Source organism: Lampetra fluviatilis, chromosome 27, assembly GCF_964198595.1.
Source record: "Lampetra fluviatilis chromosome 27, kcLamFluv1.1, whole genome shotgun sequence".
Classification (NCBI taxonomy): Eukaryota; Metazoa; Chordata; class Hyperoartia; order Petromyzontiformes; family Petromyzontidae; genus Lampetra; species Lampetra fluviatilis.
In genome coordinates, this window is record NC_136301.1 from 10,473,229 (window position 1) to 10,493,940 (window position 20,712).

General features: G+C 51.9%; 1 protein-coding gene across 1 annotated transcript; it reads right to left on the reverse strand.

Annotated features, from left to right (window-relative positions):
- Positions 1 to 314: 314 nt before the first annotated feature.
- Positions 315 to 19,161, reverse strand: LOC144942567 (cyanophycinase-like). Its single transcript, XM_078869427.1, has 6 exons — positions 18,998 to 19,161; positions 16,388 to 16,623; positions 14,904 to 15,040; positions 10,390 to 10,519; positions 2,592 to 2,730; positions 315 to 743 (listed from the first exon to the last, which is right to left on the reverse strand). The coding sequence occupies exons 1-6, from the start codon at positions 19,133 to 19,135 to the stop codon at positions 315 to 317; spliced, it is 1,209 nt and encodes a 402-aa protein (XP_078725553.1). The 5' UTR covers positions 19,136 to 19,161.
- Between the last annotated feature and the right edge of the window lie 1,551 nt (positions 19,162 to 20,712).

A 20,712-nucleotide genomic window follows, 5' to 3' on the forward strand; every position in this document is an offset into this window, starting at 1 on the left:
GAAAATAAGAAGAGGGAAAAGTAGCGGTGGTGGTTATCAGGGGGGATTACGGGGGGGGGGCGGGGCGTGAGGTGAGCTAGGAAACAATAAGTGAGTTTTGAGTGTGGAGCGGAAACTCAGTGAGCGATGGTAACTGTTGAATGTGGAGGTACAAGTTTGTTCTATCGTCATCATCGTCATCAGCATCATCATCAGCAGCAGCATCAGCATAATCATCACCGTCGTCATAATTGCGCATCAATCACCCAACCACCTCCACGTAGCTTGACCACCACCACCACCACCACCACCACCACCACCACCACCGCCACGGCTCAGTTCACAGCCTCGTACATCTCGAGCAGGAGGTCGCGGTAGGACACCATGAAGTAGCCGTCGACAGGAGACCTCCCTTTGGCGCCCGCGCCCAGCTCCTTGCTCATGCGCACCTCGTACTGCGGCTTCTTCTCCTTGGTGCTCCCCGTGGCCTCTTTGGAGTACCTCGAGTTGAAGAGGTTCGTGGCCACTCGGGCAAACTGCCTGGCGCCGAACACGTCGGCGGACGTCACCGCGTAGTCGTAGTCCTCGCGCCCGCCCGTCGCCGACTTCCAGGGGGCGAAGGTGACCCTCCAGCTGAGCATGTCGAGGGAGTCATCCTCCGTGAGGTAGTGGGCGCGCACGTTGCGCAGGTGCCAACTGGCCGAGGCGGTGTCGTCCCACGCGCCGGACAGGTCCATGAAGAAGACGCCGAACTTTCCAACCACCTTTTGGCGTGCGGGGGGGGGGCAGGGGGGGAAGATGACCACGAGGATGGACAAGATGGACCGTGGCATGGACATCTTAACTGACATCGTCGTCGTCATAATCGTCATCGTCGTTAACATCATTATCATCGTCCGGGTTATCATCAGTATCATTGTCGTTATTATCATTGTTTTTATCGGCGTCGTCGAGGTTATCATCATCGGTATCACTGTCGTTATCATCATCGCTATCATCGTCATTATCGTCATCGTCGTCGTCACTATCATCATCGTTATCACTGTCGTTATCATCATTATCATCGTTGTTATCGTCGTCGTCGCTATCATCGTTGTCGTTATTCTCACCGTCTCTATCGTCGTCGTACAGAGACATTCATAGAAGTGCACACACGGATACGAGACACATGGATGGACACGCGTCTTCATCATCGTCATCATCGACATAATCTGCTTCTGGTACTACTGATGGCGCTGTTACTGCTGGTGCTACTACTACTATTGCTACCACTACTACTGCTACTACTGTAGTGACATTGGGGATGTCACTGTATGGTGCCGGCCTGGGAGGGCCGTGGCGTGCGATGTACTCACGTCGCGGACAGCACCGTGTGGGTTGCACGGCGTGCGATGCACCGTCATCGCGTACACCCCGTAGGTGGGTGTAGTACCAACCCTAGCCGGGCTTGGTGAGCGCTGGGATAGCGCGTGCACCACGCATGGTGTGCAGTGCGGGCTCCCACAATGGGGAGCGGGAGAGTGTCAGCCCACGGACAGGGTTTCCCTGGGCCATGGCACTCTTGTTGACCCGGTAGACAAGTGATCCGGAGTGTCCACAAAGAGGCCCCATGTGGGGGGGGGGGCGAGGGGGTGATCATGTGTCCGGGGAGAGCTCTCGAGGGGGATCGAGAGGGAGCTGGAACGCTCGCGAAGGTAGGCGGGGCTGAGAGCGGAGCCGGCCCCGACCCGGGAGGATAAAAGGTGGGTCCCTGAGAGGGACCGGGGTCGCTTCGTTCTACAAGCTGGAAGCTTCACGTTCTACGTCTGAAGAGGCACCAACACGTGGCCGGGGACCCGAGTGAGGGTCCGACCCATCGTAGCCGTAACTCCTATGTATAGTGCAGTTAGCTGGGTGGTCACCACCCCAGGCTGTATCTGGTATAGGGCAGTTACCCCTTGGTATATACGTGTTGCGAATAAATGTGTTGCCTCTGAAGAATAACGTCTGAGACTCAGTTGGACTCACTACACTACTGTTGCTGCTACTGCTATTGCTACCACTACTGCTGCTACTCCTACTTCTGTTACTACTACTAATTTGGCTACTTACTGCTGTTACGACTACTGCTGGTGGTGCTACTGCTACTACTGCTGCTCCAACTACCACTGCTACTGCTGCTACTACTACCACTGCTACTGCTACTACTAGTGCTACCACTACTACTGCTACCACTACTACCACTATTTCTATCATTATTGCTACTACTATTATTGCTACCACGACAACTGCTGGTGGTGCTACGGCTACTGCTGCTGCTTCCACTACTACTAGCTACTACTATTGTTACCACTACCACTGCTGCTACTTCTACTGCTACTACCTACTACTGCTGCTACTGGTAGCGGCAGTGGTGGTGGTGGCGATGGTGGTGGTGGCGATGGTGGTGACGGCGGCGGTGGTGGCGATGGTGGTGGTGGTGGCGATGGTGGTGGCGGTGGTGGCGATGGTGGTGACGGCGGCGGTGGTGGCGATGGTGGTGATGGCGGCGGTGGTGGCGATGGTGGTGACGGCGGCGGTGGTGGCGATGGTGGTGGCGGTGGTGGCGATGGCAGTGGTGGTGCTGCGCTAACCTTGGCACGTGGCTCCGTGTCCATGGCGGTGATGACGAGCGCCGTGTCCTCGTCCACGCCGATGCCGCGTGCCGCTCCATGCGGCTTGTCCCTCGTGTCCCACAGTAGGCGCGCCAGGCGGCCCTCCCGGCCCCTCTCACTGGACAGCAGCGCCAACAACAGCGGCAGCAGTAGTAGTAGTAGCAGGAGTCGCATCAATAGCATAATCAGCATCATCATGTAGGTATATATCAACCCATACTTCACCAATGCTGTTGAGTGCAGCTCAGCCAACTGGTTATGTTCACCATGGCCCAGAATCGAACTCAGGTAGGCCGGGTTAGAGCAGCGGCACCGCGGTTGATAATACCTCTCGCCCTCTCCCTTCTGCGCTATTTAAACAAAACTAATCTATTATTTGGGTCTTTCGGTAAAGTCACGTAGATAGGTACAAATTAATAAAAATAATAAATATAAAATAAACAAACTACGACGTTTCAATCACAACACAAGCGATCGTCATCGGGAGGACAGAGGGGGAAAGCCACTGAATGCAGACTGTTTTATAGGGCGTTGTGATCGAAACGTCGTAGTTTTTGGTTTATTTAACACTAGCTTAACTACCCAGCTTCGCCCGAGACTAGGATTTTTGTCTTGGATTAATACACGGCCTACGCAGAGGGTGGGGGGGGATGCGTGACGTCAGCAGGCACACTGCGTGACGCTGCCGCATGCGGGTGACATCACACATGTGACGTCACCGCTCACTTTGCCGTGCAAAATATATCCATTATTGCGCCACCCCCCCCTCCCCCTAAATACAAAAGTTTGTTTTATACTTTTTGCATTGTGTACAGTCTGGAAGCTACCCACAAGCCAAATTTCAAGTTTGTTGCATGTCGGGAAGTATGCTAAACATTTCGAACAGACACACATAATCACACATTTGCCTTTTATATATATAGAAATTCATTATTATTCATTTGTACCTATCTACGTGACTTTACCGAAAAACCCAAAGAATATGAATTCCTGTAGTCACGAAAGCTTTAAGTCAAGATTAAAACTAATACATTTTACCAGGTAAGGCCCAACTGAGCGATGTAGTTATTTTTGAGAAGCGACCTGACCACAAATGATAGCTCAACGAAAGTGGCTTATCGCGTGGAAATGTATCGCAGTCAAATACTCTGAACGTACGTTAATTTTTTAAATGTGGAGGGAAAAACCAGAGGACCCGGAGAAAAAGCCACGCTACCATGGGGAGAGTGAATACGCAGATCCTCCAAATACACAGCAGGCGTCAGGGTCGGGATCGAATCCACGCCCTCCTGTATACCAGGCGAGCTAGTTAACATCTCCTAGCCATGGGGGGATGCTTTGATTCATGCCGTTTCAATATTCGTTGTCGCACCTTTCACGAACGCATCCCCGACGTAAACTGGGTAATAAAGGCGCTGACTCCACTCTCTTGTTCGTTGTCCTTCCCCCGTCCCTCCGATTAACACGGTCGGCTATGTACGGTGTGAAAGAAGTCCAACATACAGACGGTCCCCAAGTTGCAGAAGACGCGACTTACGGAAATCCGACCAAATGGAAATGCTCCCATAAGTCATGTAAACAATCAATAAGCGGAAATTATTGCGTTAGTTACGTGAGCGCAAATAGTGCAGCACAGTGATGAATACCGCCCATATCCCCTTACGCCTCGCTCCACCGTCTTCACTGAGCAAGAGCTTCACCAGGATTAAGGGAAACGGAATTTGTTGTCGCTTTACGTAATAATTTTCCTTTCGTAGCATTACGTAATTTATTGTTTTCTACGATTAGAACTATCCTCCCCCTCCCCCGTGTTAATTTCATGAGTTAGTTACTGTGCGTACTTTATTTAACACGATGGAACTTCCATTGCTTATGGTCTCGGCCGAGGCCTCGCCTAACGCGCGGTAAACGAACATGCGAAAGTGACTGCTTCCTGTTAACAATTAATTTTACAAAAAATGTTTCGTGGTGTTCATAAGCAATTGGATACAGTATATGTCCCATCAGTTTGATTATGGGTAGTGTTAGGGTTAGATATTCGATTAAATGAAAGAATCATAGGAAGTGCAGAGCGTATGCACAACGATACGATGCAGGACTGCATCAAGAGGAATGAGAGAAAACGAACCTTCTAATTGGGTACAGGGGTAGGGGGGCGCAACTATTTACTGTTATGGGATTTTATCGTTGATTTTTGGGGGGGGGGGAGAATTGTTCAGTTTCCCGACACACGGAAAATTCTGGTTACGGATCCTTCTCGGGAACCTAACCCTTCCGTAACCCGGGGACTGCCTGTACGGACATTGTATCATTGTTGCCCTGCCCCGCGTTACCTCCGATTAGCTACGTACGGTGCGAAAGAAGTTCAATGTACACACATTGTCACGGCTATTGGCCCTGAGCGGTGCTGGGGCAAGGGCGCGTCACGGCTGGCACGGGTCGGTGGCCCCGTGGCACGGGCAGCGGTGGACAGATTGGCCGGCAACGTTCACGGAGTGGCAGCCAGGGAACGGAACGCGCCCGATATACGGCCGTACAGCCGGGGCGGGAGACGGAGCGACGAAAGGAAGCTCAATTGTTTGGTGGGGCCGGGGGATATGGGAGGAATTCATCCTTCAGTTGATCGATCATGACTGCTGATGGTGATGGTGGTGGTGACGCACGCGCACTCGCGCACTGCGTCATCACTGCCGTGACAGAACCATTCACTTCGCTCTGACGTCAGTGTCCTGGGTAAAGGCGCAGCCGCTCCACCTGCAGTAACTCACTCACGCCACTGCCGAGGGACCTCTAGACAGCCCTTCCCCCACCCACCCCCCGCCACTATAACTGTATGTGGCCTACTCGCGATGCTTCGCGAGCTGCCCGCCCACGGGGCTGGGCAGCTCGCGAGGCATCGCGAGTGACCCTCGGACCGGGGCTCGGAACGGCGACGGCCACAACTCGAAAAACCAGCCCAGGGCAAGCGCCGGGAATACCTCGGCCGGGTGCGGCACGGCAAGGGATGCGGGTGTCCAGACGCGCGCGTGTGTGCAGGTGGGCGGCCCTGTAATCACTGCAAGGCCGTAGCCATGGAGTCAACATTGGGGGGGACCAAATCTTCCAGGGGGTCTGGGGGTCCCCCTCCCCAGAAAAAAATAAATCTTAATTTGAAAACTCATTTCCTGCCATTTCTTGCCTAAAATATTAAAAAATTCACTAACACATGGGATGGACTTTTTATTTTTACAATAAAGTCTAATAGTGTATTGTATTACATTCCTCTATTTTTACCTTTTCTTGTTTCATAGTATGTAATGGCAGAGATTAGGGATTAATAAAGTACAACCATAACCACAATCATATGAACAGAAATCTATTTTATAGCAATATATTTGGGGGAGACATTTTGAACATATTTGAATATTGGGGGGGGGGGATGTGTACACCCCCAATTTATTTTATAATTACGGCCATTAATTGGCTAAGCGCTCGCCCAAAAAAAAACTGTTTCCTTTAATATACCAGGTAAAAGCCCACTGAGCTATATAGGTCTTTTTCAGAAGCGACCCGGCCACAAATGATAGATTAACGAAGTGGCTTATCAGCATCATCGTCTTCGTCATCATCGTCGTGCAGATCCTCGGCGCGAGTGCTGCCTTTGGCTGGCCATCGAACAATGACTCTCACCGCATTGCGCAACGCTTTCAAACGCTGCGTCTGCGGCCGTCTGGAACGCTCTACCACCCGATATCGGGAAGCCACTGCAGCTATGGACCTTTAAATCTAGATAAATATAATATTTTCTTTGGAACAAATTTTGTTGTGTCTAGTTTGTTGTTCTCCCCCCTAACCTCCGATTAACGCGGTTGGTTACGTACGGTACGAAAAAAGTTCACCAAACTAAAAGACAAAGATCGCCCCGTGTAGCCTGAACAGGCTGTTGGGGCAAGTGCTGTTAGCGAACACCTATGAACGCCGGCGCGGCACACAAGGTGGTTATCCAGCACCACGCCCTACCGCCTTTGTCTCCCCAGTGGCGATGTTTACACACCACAGCAGCTACTAATTTTGAGGCTGAGTCGACCTAGGGGCGGCCCAGGACCGCTACAAACATTCGCCAATGTTGCAAAGTTATTGATCGTGAGCGGGCATGAAACTCGGGTGGGCGGGTTCGTGGCACAGTGCGCTAACCACTACGCCACCGCTCTGCACTCACACAGGAGGATGAAGAATGTGGTTGAGGCACAATGGGCCTGTGACGTTGGTGGGAGCACAGCAATCGTCGCTGCACCCATCACCCCGCACGCATCGTCTCACTCCCTAGGAACGTCACGGAAACACAGTTCACTCAATTTCGATTCGCACTGTTGACCACGTACGTTGCGAAAGAAGTCCAACGCGGAAGGACACCCATACCCATAGAGACCCATAGAGACCCATAGAGATACCCATAGACCCATGGAGACCCACAGACACACCCGTAAAGGCACCCATAGAGACCTACAGACACCGACAGATTAGCACGGTTGGCTCCGTACCGTGCCGAACAAGTTCAACATACCTACACACAACAACAACAACCGCCATTCGCCACTAAGTGGCGGTGACGTCACCACGACGCTTGTGCCAGGCCATGTGCACCCTGAGGCCACGTGAAGTGTCGAACGCCCGCTGGCAGGAGGTCACGGGGCAGACCCAGGTGCCACGGGTCGACTGACCGAGATGACCGAGATGACTGGCTGATGCACCACCTGTGCCCCCTACTGTGCCAACTTGCTGTGTTTTAGCCACCCGGCGCTCCGCTCGTTGTTGTGAGCGTCGCTCCTCCGCCCTCCGTTGTTGTTGGAGGGCGACTGCCTCCAACTGCCCAGTAGCGTCCTTCACGAGCCTCCTCCACTGAGGCCGATCTTGACACCGCTGGTACCAGTCATCGGCAAGTCCACTCAGCTCCACGTCCTCCTGTACCACATCACTCCATCTCTTCTCTAGCCCGTGCCGCGCCCGTTTAGCCCCCTCGATCCGGCCGAACAAAAGCTGTTTAGGCATGCGGTGGCTGGGCATGCGGGCTACATGACCCAGCCAACGCAGCCTTGCCTGCCGGAGGAGCTCACTGATGGGACTTTGCCCAGATCTTTCAAGGACTTGTGAGCTCCTCACACAATCCAGCCTGGTTAAACCCAGGATGGATCGTAGGCAGGCCAGCCTAAATGTTTCCAACCGGCGGAGATGTTCCACTAGGGGGGTCCATGTTTCGCAAGCGTAGAGAAGGGAGGGAATGACCGTGGCCGAGAAGACCTGAAGCTTCGTGCGGAGCGACAGACCAGGTAGCTTCCACACAGCGTTACGCAACCGATGAAAAGATATTGCTGCTCGACTGATTCGGAGTGAGACCTCTGCTGATAAACTGGAGCCGGTCATAAGCACACTGCCCAGGTATGGGAAACTCTCCACTCTCTCCACAACTGCCCCATCACCGATTGGGAGTTGTGGGGGTGGAGTGCCCGATGGTACAAAATACCCAGGCAGGTGCTTAGTTTTGGTGGGGCTGATGGTAAGGCCCCACCTCTTAGTGGCACGCTCCAGTCTCAGCAGCAGCAGTCTCCAACTCCTCTTCTGAATGAGCAGCTATTACCAAATCATCGGCATACACACACACACAGAGACCCACAGACACTCAGACCCATAGAGACCTACAGAGACACCGATAGAGACACCCATAGAGAGCTACAGTAACCATACGTGGACACCGTTCCAGGTACTAATTTAAGTCTGAGTCTACCTAGTGGCGAAAGACCCGGCACTCCTGTCCATTCAGCAGCACAACGGGCTGGGGCAAAGTGTGGGTAACTCTCATCTCTTCCAAAAATAAGTCGAGGCCAGCGCAACAAAATATCCCAAATATCCCTCCGCCAACTACAACTAAACTATTTTGCACGGATTCTTTTAACTCTATCTGTTGTTGTTGTTGTCGTCGTTGTTGTTGTATCCTCAAATCTTGTAACTCTATTTTAACCCACTTCCCAATGTGATATCGACTGCAAACTTGGTATACTTATGTCATACTGATGGCAATACTATATTCTATCATAAAATATATATATATATTTTTTAAACATTCTTTTTTATATGTTATGTTTCGGCTTGGGTATAATTGTCCACGGTCAACTGACGTTGGCTGTAATTGGCCACGGTCCCTTACGTTATGGCAAGCTTCGGGGCCACTTTCTGGAGCCGTAGAGTTCTGCCATTACTATTACATTTCATAAAAGCGTGTTTTTTAAATTACTTATTTCATTTTACCAGGTTAGGACCCATTGAGCGATGTAACTATTTTTCAGAAGCGACCTGGCTATCAGGAATGACAGCTCAACGAAGCGGTTTATGATAATGTGGACATTTTAATCAGCCGAACACTCTAAGCGCGTGACGTTAATTCTAAAATGTGGAGGGGAAAACCGGTCTGACCCGGAGACAAATCCACGCGACCACGGGGAGAGTGAACACGCAAACTTCAAATGTAGAGGAGGCATCGTCAGGGTCGGGATCGCACCCACGTGGTGCCTCCTAGAGGGGCTCCTCCATAGCTCCTTGTCAGCAGGGGCGCGAGTGAGCAATTGCAGGACTGCGCCATTACCTCCTAGGAACCACCCACCAGCCCCTCCCACCCCAGGTGACAAAACGAATTAACTTCTCTCTATAAATACCAGTAGAAAAAACAAATATATTCATATTAGCGAAAAATTATATTTTTTACACGCGGCCATACGTTTAGATCTTAGGGTAGTTTACCTAACTTCATTTTTAAATTTAATATAAGTAATTGCTTAATTAGCGTCCGAAACAACCGTCATCATTCGTGGATCAGCCTGCGTTTGCATCACGGGCCCCGTGGACCGCCTGGAGGGCCGTCGCGGACCGTCGGTGGATACCGGGGATCGTGATCCAAAAACCACCGGCATAGGACAGCGAGGTCAGAGAGGTGGAATTGACTCCACCACGGCCTTAATGACCAATAATGATACGGGGTCTGTGCGTGATCATCATCACGATCATCACCATTATGAGAATCACCGTCATCACCACCATCATCACCATCACCGCCGTCATCACCATCACCACCATCATCACCATCATCACCATTATAACCATCATCACGATCAGGCCTCCCCAAGCTGGACGGTTTCATACCCCCCGCCATAGGAATGTGGAATTTCCACCACTGTCTCCCTGTAGGGTTGTGTTATCAGAAAATGAGATGAGCTCCGATGGCTCAATAGCTCACGTGAGCAGGAAATCCGGTCGACTCATTCAAACATTTCCCATGATTAATCAGGGCGGCCGCTGTGGTTTGAACCACGAACCCGTACAACGAGCGCCATCGGCGGCCTATTTGTGTCACCGGATCCACTCACACAACGGTTATGAAGATGAAGTCTCGGCAATCGTCGCTCTGTGCTTCCTTCCAATGGGGGTGGTTGGGTGGGTGGATGGCTGGCTGGCTGGCTGGGTGAGTGGTTGGCTGGGGTGGCTGGCTGGCTAGCTGGGTGGCTAGATGACTGAAGGCTGGCTGACTGGCTGGATTGGTGGATGGATGGGTGACTGGATGGCTGGATGGATGGGTTGCTGGCTGGCTGGGTGGGTGAGTGGATGGCTGGTTGGCTGGGTTTCTGGCTGGGTGGGTGGCTGAGTGGGTGACTGGGTGGATGGGTGGGTGACTGGCTGGCTGGCTGGATGGGTGGTTGGGTGGCTGGCCGGGTGGGTGGCTGCCTGGGTGACTGGGTGTGCGTGTGTTCACCTGAAGTGCGAGTCGACGACCACCCCGTGGATGGTGCCCAGGCCGCCCTCGGGGTCGTAGACGAGCTTGTCGGCGTTGCTCTGCGCCGACGAGTAGGCGCCGTACACGACGGCCTCGTAGCTGCGTCCGCCTGCGCGCTCCACACGAACACGGGTGGGAGCGACGCACACAGCGGGACAGGCAGACGAGTAAGACGGGAGACAGATCAGTAGGGTGCTGACAGAGAGAGAGAGGCATGGAGATCGAGAGACAATACAGATGGACAAACGAGCGAGGTGGTAAACAGGCAGGTAGGGAGGTAGATAGACAGTCACACAGACAGATGGACGGATGAGTAAGATGGGAGACAGACGGGTATGGAGGTAGATAGAGAAACGAGTAAGACGTGAGACAAATGGTTGGCAGACAGATGAGAAAAAAAGCTTGGAGACAGCCGGAAGACAGCCTGGTAGGGTGGTAGACAGACATATGGTTAGGGAGATGGTTCGGGATGATAGGGAGGTAAGTGGGGAGGTGAGGAGACAGGTAAGGGGATACACAAGTTGGGAGGCAAACAGGTAGGAAGAGAGACAGAGAAGTAGGGCAGTCAGGTAAGTAGGTGGATAAATAGGGACGTGGGTGGGTAAGTAGACATATGGACAGGTAGGTCGGGGAATAGACGGTTAGGTAGGCTGGTAGGTAGGGAGATGATTATATGATTATACAGGAAGGTATAACATACTTATTAACAGACAAACACATGCAGACATAAATCATACATATGTATTGACAGGGTGACACCTGCCGGCCTGTAAGGGTAATTACAGCTATAGTGACATATACTGCCTTGTCATAAAGGGGCGTATCTGGGGTAAGGGTCAAGGGCGGTGTCAGTCGAGAAGCTCCAGGAACCATCTCGAAGAGTCTGGTAGGTTCTAGAAAGGGGGCGTGGTCAGAGGTGGAGCTGGGCCACGCCGAGCGAGATGTAAGGAGCATCGAACCCTTGGTTCGTGGCTGTTAGCGTGGGGTCTGGGTCCTGAGTGCGTCGTTGCTCGCCGTCATCTTCGTCTTCGGCCACGTGGCTGTTCTTCTGCCAAGACTCGCTCCGTCTTCGCCGCTACGCTCGTCAAGCAGCCGGCGGAGACGGGCCGCGTGTTTAGAGCAGCTTTGGGCGTAGCCGCGTTACGAAGCTTATCGCCTTGTGTGCTCTTAACACACCAGAAGCCTTCTACAAATACGTGTGTCGGAGTCGCTCACTACACAAACACAAAAACAGATTGATGGGGTAAGTGCTGTTAGCGGGCACATATGAAGGCTGGTATGGCACACGAGAGCAATGTGTGGCCAGCACCACGCCCAACCATCTTTGTCTCCCCAATGCTGATGTTTGGACACCGCACCAGTTACTCTTTTAGGGCCGAGTTGACAGAGTGAAGGCCAAAGACCTGTACTGATGTCACTCGCTACTGATGTTGGCCTTCACCACAGCGCCTGTGCCAGGCTAGGTGCACTTTAAGGCCACATGAAGTGTCGAAGGTTCGCTGGCAGGAGGTCACGGGACAGAGCCAGCAGGTGCCATGTGTTGGCTGACTGAAATGACTGGCAAATGCACCAGCTGTACCCCCGACTGTGCCAACTTGCTGCGTTTTAGCCGCCCTGCGCTCCGCTCGTTGTTGTGAGCGTCGCTCCACTGCCCTCCAACTGCCCAGTAGCGTCTTTCACGAGCCTCCTCCACGGAGGCCAACGTTGACACTGCTGGTACCGGTCTCCGGCAAGTCCACTCAGCTCCACATCCTCCCCCGTACCGCATCAGCTCTATCTCTTCTCCAGCCCGTGTCGTGCCCATGTCATGCCCGTGTAGCACCCTCTACCCGGCCAAACAGAAGCCACTTGGTCTATGGGTAACAGTGTGAGTGAGTCTATGGGTATCAGTCTTCTTCATCTTTCGTACGGCTGCTGACTTAGATACAGAGACAACAACTACAATGTGACATTCAGGTGGTCAAAGCCAAACAACCGCATCAGGAGCAACGGAGTGTATCGCTGCGTTGATATCTCATTCGGATTTTTTCGGATCGGGGCATTGCGTCGTTATACATTGGGTAGTCTGTTCTGGATGACACAGTCGCGCCACTACTACTGGAGACGTTTTTAATTTTCCATTTGTACATCGGGTATCATCCGCATCTGCCATCGTTTGTGCCGTGGATGCGGTTTAGGGTGGACCATGAGCTTCGTGGAAGATCAAACCCAGGGATTTTCTGCGTTGGGTCTTTCAAAAGAAAACTGGTGTTTGTGACTTCTTTTGAACTCCATTCACCTCTTTCCAAGCTTCATCGGAGGGTGGGGGAGGGGGGGTTGTCGTCTCATATTCGTGGATCGGGGCCATTTGTCCCGCGTGTGGTGCCAATCGCGGCACATCCCGCAGAGCATAGATTAACGTACAGTCTGTTCTCCTACAATGCGGTAGTCATCTTCTTGGTTCTTTCGGTAAAGTCACGTAGAAGGGAAATAATAAAATAATAAAAATAAAACATAATAAAATACAATTATTATTTTATTTTATTATTTCCCTTCTACCTGACTTTACAGAAAGAACCAAGAAGATGAATCCCTGCAGTCACGAAAGCTTTAAATCGAAATGCGGTAGTCGTTGTGGTCCTGAAGGACACCGCATTATGGGAAAATAAATCGCGTTATAATAAATAATACAGGATGTAGGGATAAAGCATAGTCCGCGATAATGGGTGAGATGCGTAACGCAGGCCGAACAAAGACTGAGGGCGTGTGGGTAGCATCTAGAAGCATCCAGCAGCATCCCGCCTCGTGCAATGACGAGGCAGCCGCAGTACGACCGCCTATCCCGTGCACTCGACCGCGTCGTACCCGGTTCGCATCCGCGTCGTCAAAAGAAAAAAAGAGATTCGCTGCCGAAATACGTCCATCGTGTCGTTTCCAGTTCACGTTATGAAAGCAGCGGCACGCGTTGTCGGGGGATAGACCGCACGTGAACCTCACGTCGACGATGGTCCTCTAGACCAGTGGTTCTTAACCTTTACTGCAGCCTTGCACCCCTTTGGTTCTGAATCGTAAAAAAATAGAATGTTAATAACTGCATAGGTTTGATGAAACAAAGTAAGTTGTGCTTACGTGCCCGTAATTAATTTGTGTTTCGATTATTTACCTTCTAGAACTGTTGATCGCGACGTTGACGATGTCCATCTAAGACGTACCGTTGATCTCAACGATGATGATGTCCATCTAAGACGTACCGTTGATCTCAACGATGACGATGTCCATCTAGGACGTACCGTTGATCTCAACGATGACGATGTCCATCTAGAACGTACCGTTGATCGTGACGTTGACGATGTCCTTCTAGGACGTACCGTTGATCTCAACGATGACTTCTTTTGAACTCCATTCACCTCTTTCCAAGCTTCATCGGAGGGTGGGGGAGGGGGGGTTGTCGTCTCATATTCGTGGATCGGGGCCATTTGTCCCGCGCGTGGTGCCAATCGCGGCACATCCCGCAGAGCATAGATTAACGTACAGTCTGTTCTCCTACAATGCGGTAGTCATCTTCTTGGTTCTTTCGGTAAAGTCACGTAGAAGGGAAATAATAAAATAATAAAAATAAAACATAATAAAATACAATTATTATTTTATTTTATTATTTCCCTTCTACCTGACTTTACAGAAAGAACCAAGAAGATGAATCCCTGCAGTCACGAAAGCTTTAAATCGAAATGCGGTAGTCGTTGTGGTCCTGAAGGACACCGCATTATGGGAAAATAAATCGCGTTATAATAAATAATACAGGATGTAGGGATAAAGCATAGTCCGCGATAATGGGTGAGATGCGTAACGCAGGCCGAACAAAGACTGAGGGCGTGTGGGTAGCATCTAGACGCATCCAGCAGCATCCCGCCTCGTGCAATGACGAGGCAGCCGCAGTACGACCGCCTATCCCGTGCACTCGACCGCGTCGTACCCGGTTCGCATCCGCGTCGTCAAAAGAAAAAAGAGATTCGCTGCCGAAATACGTCCATCGTGTCGTTTCCAGTTCACGTTATGAAAGCAGCGGCACGCGTTGTCGGGGGATAGACCGCACGTGAACCTCACGTCGACGATGGTCCTCTAGACCAGTGGTTCTTAACCTTTACTGCAGCCTTGCACCCCTTTGGTTCTGAATCGTAAAAAAATAGAATGTTAATAACTGCATAGGTTTGATGAAACAAAGTAAGTTGTGCTTACGTGCCCGTAATTAATTTGTGTTTCGATTATTTACCTTCTAGAACTGTTGATCGCGACGTTGACGATGTCCATCTAAGACGTACCGTTGATCTCAACGATGACGATGTCCATCTAAGACGTACCGTTGATCTCAACGATGACGATGTCCATCCAGGACGTACCGTTGATCTCAACGATGACGATGTCCATCTAGAACGTACCGTTGATCGTGACGTTGACGATGTCCTTCTAGGACGTACCGTTGATCTCAACGATGACGATGTCCATCTAAGACGTACCGTTGATCATGACGGCAGAGCCCTGGCAGGCGGTGCCCGCGCTGGAGCCGGCCACCACGGCCCCGGCATCGTGGGCCGCCTTGATGGCTCGCAGGGCCGAAGACTCAACCCGCACGCCTCCCTGGTTGTGGAAGAAACTGCAGGGGGGGGGGGGGGAGGTGATGGATTTAGAGGGGGGGGGGGGGAGAAGATGCAGGGAGGGAGGGAGGGGGGCCCCAATGCGTGGTGGCTTGTGATGCCCCACTCCCTCTTATCTTCGTTTCGTCCAAACCCCCGCAAGGAATGCCGACGTGGCAATGCCATGCAGCGTTCTCTGTCCGTGCATGGTAGTCTCATTATTGTTACTAGGAGCAAGACTCACGCCCTTCAGACGTCGCCGTCCAGGCCAGGCAGGCCGCCAGCCAGCCAGGCAAGCACAATTTTCCCCCTCCCCACCCCCTATTTTCTAATATAGTACAATTAATCTGCAAAACTTGCTGAGTACAGGTCCAAAGGACAGCCCCCCCCCTCCCCCCACCCCCCCCCCCTCCCCCCAAATATTTTTTCAACCAAACGGCCAGCAGCAAACAGCATGTCTTATCAAATAGGTGTGATGGCGCCATGGTTGAGAGATGTTAACTACTTCGCTTGGTATACAGAAGGTTCTGGTTTCGATCCCGACCCTGACGCCTGCTGTATATTTGGAGTTTGCGCGTCTTTTTCCCCGTGGTCGCATGCATTTTCCCCCGGTTTTTCCATCCACATTTAGAATCAACATCACGTGTTTTGAGTCTTCGGCTGCTCCTATAAATGTCCACGTAATTGAAGTACCGGTAAATACGCTGGACACCCAGGTTGAGGCACACGTATCTTTATTACAAGTTGTCGGTACAGGACAGCACTAGAGGGGGTAGCGGCCCCCTCACCCGGATAACTGGGGATACACTCTAGCTAATCCTGACCTACCCCCAAGTCCTCCACTAACGGGCTAGGGGAGGCTAACTGGCCCGACACTGGTGAGTCGGGCTACGGTCTCCGGAGTCCCAGGGTACTGACCCTGGTTCACGGAACCACGCCTCTGGCTCGATCCTCCGCAGCCCTTACAAGGGCGGCGTCGAGGGGAGTCCAGGGCTCTAACTAGAGGATCTTCCTTCTTCCTCCTTCGTTCCCAGACTGAGCCACGAGCTCTCTCTGTCCTCCCCCTTTATACCCCCCCATCAGGATCACAACCCCCCAGGCTGCCTGATGCGGACGTCGCTGCGGGCACCCCCCCCGTGTACTCCCGGAGCTCCGCCCACTGTGTTTGTTCCCCGTTGGATCCTATGCACCTACAGCCCTCCCGTAACAGCCCTACATAATTATGAGCCACTTCGTTGAGCTATAATTTCTGATTGCCACAGGTCGCTTCTGCAAAAGAGCTACATAGCTCAGTGGGGCCTTACCTGGTAAAAACAAATTAATCGTTTGGTCTTAGTGAAGGAAGAACGATCGAGTGAGCCGCTCACGCTTCGATGACGCGCGCCTGGTCTCCGCCGCCGAAGAAGAATCCGCCGAGGCCCTGGATGAGGGCGACGACGGCGGGGTCCTCGTTGTTGTGGACCTGGCCCAGGTCGATGGGGATCACGACGGCCTCCCGGGCCCCGTAGACGCGCACGAACAGGTCCGTGTAGAACGACGCGCTGTCCGCGGGGTCGCCCGACGCCGCCACGACGATGCCGATGCGAGCGACGCCAACTCCGCCCTGCGCCGGTGGGTTGAGAGGGTGAGTTGGTGGGTGAGTGGGTTGGTGGGTGAGTGGGTGAGATGGTCATTGGGTGGGTTAGGGGGTGAGTGAGTGGGTGGGTGAGAGGGTGAGTGCGTGAGTGAGTGGGTGAGAGAGTGAGTGGGTGGGTAGGTGAGTAATTGAGTGAACGGTTGAATGGGTGGGCACGTGCGTCAGTGAGTGGGTGGATTAGAGGGTGAGTGGAAGGGTGAGTAATTGAGTGAGTGGGTGAGATGCCGATGCGTGCGATGCCAACTCCGCCCAGTGCGGGTGGGTTGATAGGGGGAGTTGGTGGGTGAGTGGGTGGGTGGGTGAGTGGGTGAGATGATAATTGGGTGGGTTAGGAGGTGAGTGAGTGGGTGGGTGAGTGGGTGGGTAGGTGAGTCATTGAGTGAATGGATGAATGGGTGGGTGCGTGCGTGGAATAGAGGGTGAGTGGGTGGGTGACAGAGTGAGTGGGTTATAGGGTGAGTGGGTGGGTGAGAGAATGAGTGGGTGGGTTAGAGGGTGAGTGGGTGAGTGGGTGGGTTAGAGGGTGAGTGGATGGATTAGAGGGTGAGTGGGTGAGTGGGTGAGTTAGAAGGTGAGTGGGTGAGGTGAGAGGGTGAGTGGGAGAGTTGGTGGGTTAAAGGGTGAGTGGGTGAGTGGGTGGGTTGGAGGGTGAGTTAGAGGGTGAGTGGGTGGGTTAGAGGGTGAGTAGGTGAGGTGAGAGGGTGAGTGGGAGAGTTGGTGGGTTGGAGGGTGAGTGGGTGAGTGGGTGGGTTAGAGGGTGAGTGGGTGGGTTAGAGGGTGAGTGGGTGAGTGGGTGGGTTAGAGGGTGAGTGGGTGAGTGAGTGGGTGAGAGGGTGAGTGGGTGAGAGGGTGAGTGGGATAGAGGGTGAGTGGATGGGTAGGTGAGTAATTGAGTGAATGGGTGGGTGACTGGGTGAGTGAGTGGGTTGGAGGCTGGGTGGGTTAGAGGGTGAGCGAGTGGGTGGGTGAGTAATTGAGTGGGTGGGTGAGATGCGAGCGACGCCAACACCGCACTGCGTGGGTGGGTTGAGAGTGAGTTGGTGCGTTGGTGGGTGAGAGCATTGAGTGGGTGGGATAGAGGATGAGTGGGTGGGTTATTGTTAAGGCTATACAGGGGATTTTTGTCTTTGTGGTGAGAATGATAATAGGTGGTTGGGGAGTAAGTGAAAATGGAGTGGATGAGTTAACACAGTAGGGGGCACAGGTGGTGCATCGGCCACTCATCTCAGTCAACCCATGGCACCTGCTGAGTCCGTCCCGTGACCTGCCAGCGGGCGTTCGACACTGCACGTGGCTAAAAGTTCACGTAGCCTGGCACAAGCGCCGTGGTGACATCACCGCCACTTAGTGGCGAATGGCGGTTGTTGTTGGATGTGTAGGATTGGTGAGTTGGGCGAGTGCCTGAGTGGGCAAGTGGGTGGATGAGCGATGGATCCCATATTCACTCTGATATTACTGTTAAAGATTATGTTAATGAGTATTACAATGAGGATGTGTTGGTAATTATTACGACCATTGATGTTCATATTTTGTAATTGTTGATGTCGATGATGATATTCTTATACGTTAATTGTATTTTCTAAAATAATCAATGTTAGTTATAATGATGAAATATCATCATTATGGGCAACACAACCTATAGAACACCAACCACCTTCACCACCTACCACCACCACCACACACTCAAGTTCAAGTTCATTTATTAGGTGTAGCCCTGTGAACCATTCGGCTCTGGAATCGGGTGCAACCGCAACAAACAAAAAACAAAAACATGAACAAAAAACATCTTAAAGTGAATATGTGACGTAGTGCAAACACCACCACTAAGCACTCACCACCACTACACACTCACCACCACCAGCAGCACACACCACCACCACCATCCACACCCCACCACACACTCATCACCACGCACTTACCACCACCACCAGCAGCAACACACCACCACCACCACCACATAATTAACACTATGACCACCCACTCAGTCAGGCACGCGCCTATTGCCCGCACTCCATCCAGTTTCTGAAGGGTTGCGCAATCAGAGGGGAGGCTGAGCTTGCCGCTGCCTCACCTCTCGTCTTTCCCTGTATTTGCAGCGAAGCTCCGCAAATTTGGCGATTTTGGCTAGTAAAAATTATTGGAATCATATAGAAATGACATTTATAACACAGATCAGTGGAAAAATCTTAATTTTTATTTTCTGATTTACCTTTCGTAACAGCTATTTTCATTGGAGTATGACAGGTGAGGCTCTGCCTCCCCTGCCTCCCCTGACCGCAAGTCCCTGCCACTCACCACCAACACGACCATCACTACCACACCACCACCGCCACGCACTCACCGCCAGCTCTACGATGGAGCCGTACACCGCCGCGTTGTCATCGCTGATCCCGCCGCCGGCCAGCACGAGGCTCTTAGCCCTGACCTCGAGCGCAGCTCCCAGCAGCAGCAGCAGGGAGATGCACGTCTTCATCTTCATCACGTTGGGAATTACCAGCAGCGCTCAGCACCACCACCAACCAACCACCCGGTCGGGTCCTGCACAGAGGCCCGCTGCTTATAAGGGCTCGTTACGGGCGAGGGGTGAGGGTTAGGTCAGGTAGAGATGGGGGTGGGGGTGGTGAACACTTGTGAATGGGGCGATATGATTGTCCACGATGCGATGTAGAGTTTCACGAAGCGGCGATTATCACAATATCGGTTTCCCATGAATGTGTAATTGTATGTCGCATTATTATTTTATCGGGTTTTTTTGTGGCGTTGGGGTCGGAGGCGGGCTTTCCTTTACTTTCAGTATGAATCTTTAAAACAAATATCTGCTTACGAGTTCGGCTTCGACTACACTTCACTCCCCACAAGCCCTCAGCCTCCAGAATCCGTCTGATGTATCCCTGATGGTCGTGCTGGTGGCTACGCTGCACGTGCCTGCACTGTGCTATGCCGGGAGGTCGTGGGTCGATCCCGACGCCTGTTGTATATTTGGAGTTTGCGTGTCTCGCTCTCTCCCCGTGGTCGCGTGGATCTTTGTCCGGGCCCTCCGGTTTTCCACCCCCACATTTTTAATCAACATCGAGCGTTCAGAGTAACTAGCTGCAATAAAAAAAAATCCCCTTTCGTTGAGCTATCGTTTGTGATAGCCTGGTCGTTCGTGAAAAAAGAGATATATAGGCTCAGGAAGACCTTCCCTGGTAAAAAAACATAGAATGTTTATAGTTATAACCCAACCAGTAATGTATACTCATGGTAAACATATAGATATATTCATTAATCCCCCCTCCCCCTTCGGACGTGATGGTCTTACAAGTGACGTCATCACATCAACCCCTCTATTTAAGGAACGAAACTGGAGGATTTCTACACAAATCTGGCTGTCGCCTGATGAAGATAGTTGTAATTACTGGCGAAACGTCGTACTCAGATTGTAAATGTTGTGGATTTGATCTCTAACGACACATCAGTGTGCTGTATTAGTAACGAATTTGCATGTTCTGTTTACGTGACAAACCTTACTAATTGGCTGTGTCGGGTGATGGCGGGTTTAACGACACATTTACATTTAGGCAATCTAACCCAAAACGCCTATATTATGGATGATATTGGTTGCGAAAGCCTACGTGTTAAACGTTATAGTTATAGTTTAAACCAGGGGTGGGGAACGTCTGGCCCGCGGGCCGTGTAAGGTCCGCGAAATCATTTGGTGTGGCCCTGCCAAGGCAACCACAGGCGGGACTCGAAATTCAATAAATCTAGGAGCAAACCTGGAAAAGCAGTTGCGAGTAGCAACATCATCAATACCAGCTAACATCACAGGCCTCACCAAAGAGAAGCAGTTCCAGACATCACATTAGGGGTGAGTTAATTAAATGTTTGACCAAATATAACGGGCTAATTTTTAAGTTTATTATTTTGTATGGCCCGCGAATGATGTTAAAAATATCCAAATGGCCCTTGGCAGAAAAAGGGTTCCCCGCCCCTGGTTTAAACAAAGACCACAAGGGTTGTGGTGAAGTTTTGACTTCAATGTGGTGAAACTTTGTGTTAATGCGCGCATCTTCA